General features: G+C 31.3%; 2 protein-coding genes across 2 annotated transcripts; one reads left to right on the top strand and one right to left on the bottom strand.

The window, feature by feature from the left end:
* The first annotated feature begins 218 nt into the window (after positions 1 to 218).
* Positions 219 to 6,900, top strand: Atg7 (Autophagy-related 7). Its single transcript, XM_085184998.1, has 11 exons — positions 219 to 538; positions 609 to 804; positions 903 to 1,355; positions 2,001 to 2,107; positions 2,769 to 2,913; positions 3,462 to 3,620; positions 3,914 to 4,102; positions 4,242 to 4,394; positions 5,161 to 5,276; positions 5,433 to 5,718; positions 5,951 to 6,900. Exons 1-11 carry the CDS (start codon positions 333 to 335, stop codon positions 5,975 to 5,977), a joined length of 2,037 nt encoding a protein of 678 aa, XP_085041124.1. The 5' UTR covers positions 219 to 332; the 3' UTR covers positions 5,978 to 6,900.
* A 4-nt stretch (positions 6,901 to 6,904) lies between these two features.
* Positions 6,905 to 10,554, bottom strand: mRpL2 (mitochondrial ribosomal protein L2). The gene is made up of 6 exons (XM_085185002.1): positions 10,203 to 10,554; positions 9,998 to 10,110; positions 9,682 to 9,817; positions 8,842 to 8,922; positions 7,475 to 7,606; positions 6,905 to 7,158 (listed from the first exon to the last, which is right to left on the bottom strand). Exons 1-6 carry the CDS (start codon positions 10,426 to 10,428, stop codon positions 6,953 to 6,955), a joined length of 894 nt encoding a protein of 297 aa, XP_085041128.1. The 5' UTR covers positions 10,429 to 10,554; the 3' UTR covers positions 6,905 to 6,952.
* Positions 10,555 to 10,767: the final 213 nt, after the last annotated feature.

The raw sequence follows: 10,767 nt of genomic DNA, 5'->3' as shown, positions 1-10,767 counted from the left end.
TATTTTTTTAATTCCATTCTTTGGTTTCATTTGATACGAATAAATAAATAATTAACATCTAATGCTTTGTTATTATGTTAATGATATTTAAAAATATTATTTTTTATTATTAATAATATTATTAATTAAATATATCTTATTGCGTTCTATTTATATTGGGAGTAATGTAAGTCATAGTTAATAAGCATTAGTAGTTAATAAACGTAGTACAGCTGGTTTTGACGTTTAATTTTCGCATTGACGCATTTATATTGATATTGATACATCATACAAGCTAAAACTAAAACTTAGGATAAACGCTTTAAAATTAAATTAATATATTATTTGTAAATATGACTTCAGAAGGGGATAGTAGCAAAGACATAATACAATATGTTCCTTTTATGTCTTTTGTTCACCCATCGTTCTGGCACAGCTTAACCGATTTAAAATTAAACGTAGATAAACTAAACGAAAACACAAAACAAATATATGGTCGATTTACGTATGGAGATGATATTGGAACAGTTTTTGAAGTTGATGGAACCTCGTTTAATAAGTAAGCTAGAATTATTTTAATATTCTTGAGTGCAATTGATTTGTATTGACCAATAACAATATTTTTTTAGAGATCCAGAGGAGGAATTGCACTATATCAATGTAACAGGTACTCTTATGAATAAAAATACAATAGAAGATTTCAAAACTATTGACAAAGTATCATTACTCAATAGTGTGGGAGAAGTAATGAGAGCAAATATTCAATTGTTGTCTTGGATTGATAATCCCAGTTGCTTGTTAAACTTTTTTGTTCTTTCTTTTGCGGTATGTATTTTCAAAAATTCTTTGTAAGATGAAAAGCAAAATATAATTATTTTAACATAACTAAAAATATTTTATCAAATAAAATTTTTCTGTTACAGGATCTCAAAAAGTTCCATTATTATTATTGGTTTGCTTTTCCATCGCCTAGTCAACCCACTATATGTTTAAGAAAAAATAATATTATTAGTACAGATTTTACACATGAACATTTAATGGAAATTTCTCAAGCCTACAAGGTGCTTCAAAGAAAACAGAAGCCTTTCTTTGTTGTTACAAAAGAGAATGAGAAAGTCATAGTAGTAACTCTTTCAAAGATTCTAGATAAAAATAAAGGAATATCTGAATTTAAACTTGACATTTCAAAAGTTTACTTTGCATTTTCTGATCCTAGTAATAATGAAAACCCAGGTTGGACATTAAGGATATTTTTGGCAGCTTTACTAGAATATTGTCCTATGATAAAACAAAAGCATATTTCAGTAATTGGTATTAGGTGTGGTAAAGATGGTGCTATAGATAAAAGTAGAATTTTTGTAGTCACAGTACCTGAGGTAAGTGCTAAAATATCATTAATTTTTAATTTTATACAGGGTGGAATTGTCAGCGCCACTTTAAATGAAACCACAGTTTTAACTACTCTATAAAAGCCTAATATAATTCGGAAAAAAAATAATTCTCAAAAATGAAAAAGTTTTTTTTTCAAACAAAATAAATAATAAAATTATCGTTTTAAAATAAAACGCCATTTGTAAAGTATAACATAGGCACGCACACACTTACCTGTCAAAGCGGCAACGTCGCATACGTATGTGTGCGTGACACGAAATACAGGTATGGATAAAAATCGTGAAATGTAAAAAAAATCCTACGTCCAAACCGTTGAGGTACCTTGATTATTTTTTTTTATTCTGGGTTTGAAATATTTTACCCTATATGCAGTTTCAGTAAAAGAAGCGCTGTCTCTTCCACCCTGTATACTTGTTTTCAGCTTTATGCTGTATTCTACCATATAGCAGTACCTTGCTGCTGTTAGACCATGCCTAGTGTCAAGATACTCTCTCCACACAGTAGCCATTTTTTGAGAGAGAGAAAACAATGTCAATAGTGTTTTTTTGTAACTGTTTTATTTACAATGATGTGATTCATTTAATAAAAGGAATATTCTGAAAATAATATATTTCTTTACTTACTTTCAGAATATGCAATCTGTTGACAATTTGGGTTGGGTTGGTTGGGAAAGGAATGACAGGGGAAATTTTGGGCCAAGACTTGCTAATATGTCTGCTTCAATGGATCCTATTAAGTAAGATATATTTTATAGTTTTTATGAGATAACAGAATGGAAAGAGAGAACCTAATGCCCACACACCTGAATCTCACCATTCCACCCAGATTCAATCCATGGCATGTTAAATGACACCATGCCATACTTTGTTTTTCCAAAGCGAGAACATTATAATTATTTTAAATATTAGTAATAGTCAATGCTGTATCACTATGCCACAATGGTGTCTGGCCAAGACTCTCAATTATTACAAAACGGATATTTTGTAATAAAATGTGCATCATGCAATGAGATAGTGGAGACAAATAGTCTTAAAGAACCTACGTTTTTGTCTGCATTTATTGTGATATGCGTAAAGATAAAAAACCTATACACAATAAATAGTCATTTATCCATAAATGAACAATTATTCTACTTCTCACAAAAGAAAATTCTGTTGTATATAATTTAAAATAGCAATTTGGAGAGATTGTTACCGTATAATAAAATGCAATTGTTGCCATAAAATGGCATTCACAAGATATAATAATAACTTTTTGGGCTAATAGCTATGTTAAATAAACCTGTATTCATGAAACTGTTAAAAGTGATGAATAAAGTTTATTATTATTAACAAAAATTTTGTCAAATTTAAAGTAACAATATAATTGTTAAATTTTCCTATAATTATTGATTCTAGGTTAGCAGATACATCATCCGATCTCAATATAAAGTTAATGCAATGGCGGCTTGTACCTGATCTCAATATTAATGTTATGAAAGAAACTAAATGCTTATTGCTCGGAGCTGGCACTCTGGGGTGTCATGTAGCTAGAAATCTGTTGGTATGTTAACAATATTTTTTTAATAGATTAAGGTAACATTGGGATAAATTATATAAATTCTTTCTCTCTTTAACAGTTACATTCATTCCTTTTAAACTTAGATTTTTTTGTATAAATAATTCTAATATTAAATTTAGTTTAAAATGAAGCCATTGTGGTGCAATGGCACTAGCTTGTTGCTTGTACTATGAATGCAATGGTTGTATGTAGTATTTACATTTCTTCACTCTGGTAACAAACAATCATAATTTTTTTTTATTAGGTTCATGTTGCATCTGGCAGTGTAGGCAGAGAAAACCTGGGAACCCAGTGTTAAGATCTGCCATTTCCATTAAGATACTTCCATCCCCCACTTTGGGCGTTTGGAATTCTCGAGGCATTACCTGTTGAGTGGCGGAACTCAACGCCTCGCTTTGCGTCGTTAGCAGAGCAAGAAAATCAAATTATTAAATATTTAATTTCCCTGAATGGGAATGTATATATAATATACATGTATATACATATGTATATGTATATATAATAAATTCAATATTAATAAAATATTACAGGCATGGGGATTTCGCCACATAACATTTATTGATAATGGTAAAGTGTCATATTCTAATCCAACTAGACAAGTGCTATTCAACTATCAAGACTGTTTAAATGGTGGTAAGAAGAAGGCGGAAGCGGCAGCTGATAATCTAAAACTCATTTTGCCTACTGTTGTAAGTTGTTATTTTTATTCATTTTCTTATAAAAGTCTAGTTGTGGTTAATTAAACCACAACTAGACTTTTATAAGAAAAAATACTTTTGTAAGAATCTTTTTCTAACAAATTGAAAGTCAAAACCAAAATAATTGTTTTCAATAGATTATATCAAAAATTACTAACTATACATATATGTTAATTGTTGGAATTGCTATTTTTATATAAAAATATATAATATATTTCATGATTATTATTTTGTGTGCAATAGTGTTGTTATTATTGTTATTGATAAAATACTATTTTTTCCAGCAAACTCAAGGCATCTCACTACACATTCCAATGCCTGGCCACCCGATTGGCGAATCTCTTAAAAACGAAACTATTGATAATATTAAATTGCTGACTGACCAAATAATGAATCATGACGTTATTTTCCTACTTCTGGATACACGAGAAGCAAGATGGCTGCCGACTTTAATAGCAGCGTATAACGGAAAGGTAATGTTAATGATTATTAATAATCATTATTTTAAATTTTATATATAACAATGACAAGGTTGCCTCAGTGGAACAACGTTCAATTATTAGTGTGGTGGTTGTGGGTTCTATATCTATACAATATTTTTTTTTCTTTCAGATAGTCATAAATGCAGCATTAGGCTTTGACAGTTATTTAGTAATGAGACATGGAATGAAATCTGATTTTCAAGACATCTCAATAGATAGCACACAAGTGTCAGGGGTGCATCTTGGATGTTATTTCTGTAATGACGTCACTGCGCCTGGAAATGTAAGTATACTTTTTTCCAGTTCCACGCTGTATCCTGCACATAGCAGAGTAAGCAGAAGGAACCTGTGAACCTTCAGTTAAGGCACTCCGCTCCCCTTTGGGCATTTCTCGCCGAATTCTTGAAGCATTACGCCATGACTGCCCTCATTAGTATACTGTTAATGTAATAAGTATTGCTATTAGTTATAAGTAGCCAGATCGATTTAGTATACCATAGAAGTGTTAATCTGTATTTTGAAAGAAACGAAAAACTCATTTTTTGTTTGATTTTCTTTTTTTTAATATAATGAATGATTAACTAACTCTTTTCAACGATTAATTTCCATTGTAGAATACATTAAAAGTAGAAAGATATACATTATGTATATAGGAACATATTTACATACATTATTATATTTTACTTTTGATTTTATGAAATATTTTAATTTTTCTCGCTCTGGTAACGAGGCAAAGCACAGCGCTGAGTTGCGCCTATCAATATGCATTGCATTCCGGTTGCGGTAGAAAGTGTAGAACGGAGTGTTTTAATGGTAACCTAGTGTCTTAACACTAGTTTCTAAGATTTCCACTGCATCTCGGATATTGTAAGATCAGGCATAGGGAATATATTACCTATGGAGTGGCGAAATTCAATGCGGCGCGATATCTTTTGTTACCAAGCGAAAAAATGAAAATAATTTATTCCCCCAATTGGGAATCGAATTCACGATCACTATTCCACTGCGCCAGGATTGTTGTATAATGTCTATCTAATATATAATTTCAGTCGCTCAAAGACCGTACATTAGACCAGCAGTGCACGGTCACTCGTCCCGGCGTCGCTGCCATCGCTGGTGCTTTAGCTGTCGAAATTCTTGTAGCTTTATTGCAACATCCTTTAAGGTATGAATAGTGTATATATATTTATAGTGATTGTAGTATACTTATTATTAAAAAATGCCACCTGCCCCCAAATATTAACGTGTTTTTTAATTTCTTTTCCACCCTTAATATGGAACAACATTTAATTAATTCTATATTTTAATCTGTTCTGTTCAGAGAAAGAGCACCAGCTACGTTAAATCAAAAAGATGATGAGGATGAAACTCAAGACCAAGGAGTTCTAGGAGCTATACCACATTCAATAAGAGGATTCCTTCATTCATATCAAACAGTGCTACCAACATGCACCAAATTTAAACAATGCATCGCTTGTTCTAATATCGTTATTGATAAATATAAGGAAGAAAATATTGAGTTTTTATTAAAAGTTTTCAATAGTGGAAATTATTTGGAAGAAATCACTGGACTTTCTGAATTGCAATTGACAGCTGAAATGGTTGATGTGAGTCTAGTCTATTTAACTATTTAAATAAATCAAAATAGTTTGGAAGTTAGAAAAGTTAAGCAACAAATGCCAGAGGTTTAAATTGTGAAATTTTCTATTTTATGTTTACTATTGCCCCCATAGTGAGAATCAAATCCACAACAATAACACTGTAACAGATGGCTCTTTTATTGCGAGAATGTTTGAAAAGCAATCATTTTATAATTAAAATATATTTATTCATTTACAGATCCTGACATTGTCCGATGAGGAATAATAAGTTTATATCTGTATTTAAATACTTTAATATGGCTTTGGCACAAAATGATAATACACAACTATATAGCACTTTATACTATTTGCTTGTAGAATAATATTTCGATATTCTTATAATGTTATTCCAAATTAAAGATAGAAAAGTATTTTTAAAAAACGTATAAAGATTTTTACGTTATAGTATTGGCTTTGGCCGACTTCCAAGAGGCGCGAGTTCATATCCTGTTAAAAATTTCTTAGAACGTTTTTCAAAAATAATATTTATATACATAAACTAGAAAATAGCATTTATATTTGGGCTGATGAATTGTAATGCTAAGCATTAATAAAAATCACTTTATTAAAATAAATATTTCAATATACCTAATGTTTTGTTGAAATGTTATTTCCATTTATTTTTTAATTCGTAAACTTGCAGTGAGTTATGCTTTTTGTTCTCTGGGGAACTAAAACATTTTTTTAAAAATATTTTCTCCGTATCCTGGATATATCACAGTATGCTTTCTTACCAGAGCGTGGAAATGAAAATATTTGCACCAAGTAGGAATTGGAACCAGCTGAAAACAGCTACCTGATTCACAGTCAAATGCTGTGCCACTGTGCTATGAAGGCTTCATTCAGTTTTACGCTGTATCCTGCACACAGCAGGTTAGATAGAGGCAACTTTGTGGTAAGACACTCCATTCTTCACTTTCTGATGAATTCTGGAGGCATTGCTTGTTGAGTGGCGGAACTCAACGCCGCGCTTTAGCTCGAAACCAGAGCAAAGAAATGAAAATATTAAATATTTCATATCCTCTGTCTGTCGCATTTTCACTCATATTTTGTGCCCACTACTCGCCTAAAAAAGTATTGTCTTAGAATATATCTACAGCTCTAATAGTGTAGAAGGAAATAGCATTAAAGCACGATTTGACAATAAAACACATTTTCTGTTACTCTACTGTATAATCAATTATATTAATCAATTAAAACATTAATGATGCATAGTCATTTGTATAGTGGGTAGTTGCCCCTTCGTGGGATGGAATATTTCTTTTACAGGTTTCGGTGGTTTAATCTTTCTGCCGTGTCTGCCATCCTTCCTCTGCCAGAGACCAGATCTTGGTCGGTTACCAAGCCACCTGTTCCTTTGTGGGGAACCTATTGGTGTGCTACCATGTTCTATGTTTGATAGGCGACCTGCAAATTGAAATTTAGTTAATATATATTTTTTCACACTGTATCCTTCATTAAGCAAGGTAGACAGATAGGGAAAAGGAAATAATTAATTCTCCCCGAGTGGGAATCGAACCAACGGCTGTCGCGTTTACAGGCGCTATTATAGTCTGTGTCCATAATTACCTCATGTTAAATTACTTTATACTCGCCTCGCGAGAGCTAGGAAATGAGAAATATTAATTTCCCCGAGTGGAATCAAATCTACAACTGTCTCGTTTATCTTCTCTTGTGTTAAAAATATTCAGATGTGTTAAAAAATATATATTTAAAAACGTACCAACGACGGCCATGCAGTGTTGATCAAAACTAAAAGGCCGTTTCGATGGCATCTGAACTATAACTCTATCATCCTGTTTTCTCAGTATAGTACCGTAAGTGCCTGCAGCATGAATATAAAGTCCACCTCTACCTGTAAAAATATATAAAGATATTTTTAAACTTATAAATTCAGCTAGATAAACAACAACCTAAATGAATCTTATGTTTTTAAAATGCACTAAATATAGCATATTATTATGAAAACGTATAAAAAATTGAAAGTAGCAGATTTGAACTCGCGCCTCTTGGAATCCATCCAAATTTCGCTACGTTTTCTTAATAAGTATTTTTGTGTTCTATGTGTGGAATGTTAAAAAAGCATATTAAATGGATGAGCAGTATTTAAGAAGACTAAATACAAACATATGGATTGTAAATTGAATTTCAACAACATGAACGTGTACAATTCATAATCACTGCATTTGCAGTCACATAAACCCAAATTTATTAAATTTAATTAAAATATTACATGATAACTAAACATATTATGTAGTAAATGGGAAATAATGGCTCATTTTAAAAAGATTTTTTTAAAATTTCACTCTGTATCTTGCATATAGGAGGGTATTCGAGACATTACTCTTTCATTTCGCTAGCGTTGCATAACGGAATTCAGCTCCACACTTTGACGTCCTTCCAGAGCAAAAAAAAATACGATTGAGAAACAAACACACAACCGTCGCGTTTACAGTCAGACGTTGTGCCATTGCACTACTGCATGATATTTTTTATAATCTATCTATATATATAAAAGGACTTGTCCTCACTGACTGAGGTAAGACGCACGCACAGCCGTAACCGCTGTGCGTAGAAACGTGAAATTTGGACAGATGTTTACTTTCGTAATCTGGACATCCACTAAGAAGGGATTTTGAAAAATTTTAACCCTAAAGGGGTGAAATAAGGGTTGAAAGTTTGTATGGAAAAAAATTCAAATCGGCACCGATTTTTATAAAATTAGAAATTTAGATTTTTTAAAAGTATTTAATTGAACACGTGTTTCATCGTTTTCTAGAATTGTCCCCCTAAGGGTTCAAATAAGGGGTTGAAAGTTTGTATGGAAAAATCTTTAAATGGCCACCGATTTTTATAAAAATTTAAATACAGGCTCTTAAAAATATTTCATTGAACATGTTTCGTGGTTTCTTAGAATTCATCCCTAAGGGTGCAAATAAGCGGGCGAAGCTGCGTGCGCCCACTAGTTTAAATATAAAAATTATTCTCCAAATAAATCATTATATTCTTATAGCATTATTTAGTTTTTTATGACACTCAGCAACAATGAAATCATTATAAAAGACAAGTTATTAAAGTCAAAACATTTACCTGGATCCTTCTCAATGCAGTGCACAATAGTGCCAGCTGGTAGTGCTCCTAGTACATATGCATCTCCTTCATTCGCTCTCACTAAAATAATATTTCTTAATTAATAAAATTTTCGTTAGCTCCACATCTTGTCCCATATACAGAGAAAACTTAAGTGTTGAAAGGACTGCCTATCAAAATAACAACAACTCAGGAAACAGTTCCGCTGAGAAGAGCCGGCAGGAAACTCGACAGTTACTCTTTCAATGTCAATGATATAATTTAACTATTACATAAACTGGCAGCTATGTTATATAACATTAAATTTGTTTCAATAATTTCAATCTAGCTTCATGAATATAGGAATGAAATATAAAGACATGCAGAAATCAATCTATTGCTTTGTCTTGTCAAGGCAGGGCCATAAAATTAAATTGATATTTAGTTTTCATCAAAAATATCACTAAATAAAAATTCAGCTTCATGCTGTATCCTACATACAGCAAAGGGTACAGGGTAGGCAAAGGGAACCTAGAGTTAAGGCACTCCTTTCCCTATTTTCCGTCAAATTCTGGAGGCATTGCATGTGGGTAGTGGAAAAAATAAAATATTATGTGTATATAAATGTTCTTGGTGTCAATGCAGGACTTGTAACTGCTATTATTCATTATAACTGTGATTGTTTGTAATTATGACATAAGTAGCAGGAAAAATATAAAGAAATATATCTAATAATTTAGAAAGTTTTTGTTGCAGATTGAGCCACATGTCTGTATATTAGATATTAGATATAAAATAATAAAATCAAATAAATCAGCTTGTTAAGATCTTTTATAAATATACAAATCATAAGGTTCAAACCTGGTATCCTAGGTAGATGACGAGAACTTCTTATTATATCGCCAGCTTTCATATTCTCTGTTGCTAGAATATATTTTAATTTGTCACCCACCGCAACTAGTGCTACATTAGAAGTTCGACAACCGCATTCTAGTATCTGTAAGAAGAATAATAAAAAAAATATGTATTGTTACTTTTTTTAGTTTTATAGGGAAATATCAAAGAGATATTTTAAATACAAAATTAAAATAATAATCTATTCATCAATCTGTTATTTATATAATAAATAAAAGTCCGCTATTCAATTTACGTTACTTAATAAATACATTTCAATTACCTGCATAACTTTTTCATCCTGTGGAGGACCCTCTGTTGGTCCATCTCTGATCCAGTCAATCCAGTGATATTTGTGCTTTATACCGCCACCTATACCCTTTGCAACGACTCTTCCTTAAATTAATGAAATGTATGTTTCGGGTATGTTTCTTGTAAAGTTAAAATTAAAATATAACCAATAATACCTTAGTACATTTAGATCTTACCTGAATCGGGATCTCGACCCGCTAAATTAGTAACTTCCAAAGGCTTAACAGTATACTTTTCTGGGAAATGTACTATTCTTCTATAACTAACGCCAAATCCGGGTTTTGGTTTTACCATAGTAGGTTTACTCGCATAGTTAACAGCAGAAACTTGTATTGCTCTTCTACCAACTACACTGGGAGTTACTGTTATGCTAAGTCCGGCGAAAAGCCTGTTTAGAGCCATTTCAATACTTTACACGAAGAATATAAAAATATCATTAGTGTGTGATATTTATAAATTATAATTCTAATTTACTGTAACCAAAACCTAACCTTTATATTGTGAACTACGAACAATATGTCAAATGTCAATATTAAATATTGACATTTTTATATATTATTTCGCCGAATTTTAAGAAATAGTATTTTCAACAGAAATATATGTTACTTTTTTTATAAAATTATATTGTTATATATTTAATATATTAATACACAGTGGAATATACATATAAAAATCATCAGGATGAATACGCATATTCTTTTGCCTAGGTAATAAATAAACAAAAAAGTTTAAAACGACCCC

The sequence above is a fragment of the Heliconius melpomene genome, chromosome 4 (genome assembly GCF_056956725.1).
Source record: "Heliconius melpomene rosina isolate 202511_hmr_F chromosome 4, ASM5695672v1, whole genome shotgun sequence".
Lineage (NCBI taxonomy): Eukaryota > Metazoa > Arthropoda > Insecta > Lepidoptera > Nymphalidae > Heliconius > Heliconius melpomene.
This window is presented reverse-complemented; position numbering and strand designations above follow the sequence as displayed.

Bases quoted from the DNA above. Each gene is read 5' to 3' on its own strand.
- Atg7 (XM_085184998.1), top strand. From the start codon at position 333: ATGACTTCAGAAGGGGATAGTAGCAAAGACATAATACAATATGTTCCT. The intron at 805-902 runs GTATGTATTTTC...TTTCTGTTACAG, and splicing joins TTTTTGTTCTTTCTTTTGCG to GATCTCAAAAAGTTCCATTA. The intron at 2,108-2,768 runs GTAAGATATATT...TATTGATTCTAG, and splicing joins GCTTCAATGGATCCTATTAA to GTTAGCAGATACATCATCCG.
- mRpL2 (XM_085185002.1), bottom strand. From the start codon at position 10,428: ATGGCTCTAAACAGGCTTTTCGCCGGACTTAGCATAACAGTAACTCCC. The intron at 8,923-9,681 runs GTTTGAACCTTA...ATATTATTTTAG, and splicing joins TCATCTACCTAGGATACCAG to TGAGAGCGAATGAAGGAGAT. The intron at 7,159-7,474 runs GTACGTTTTTAA...TTCAATTTGCAG, and splicing joins ACACTGCATGGCCGTCGTTG to GTCGCCTATCAAACATAGAA.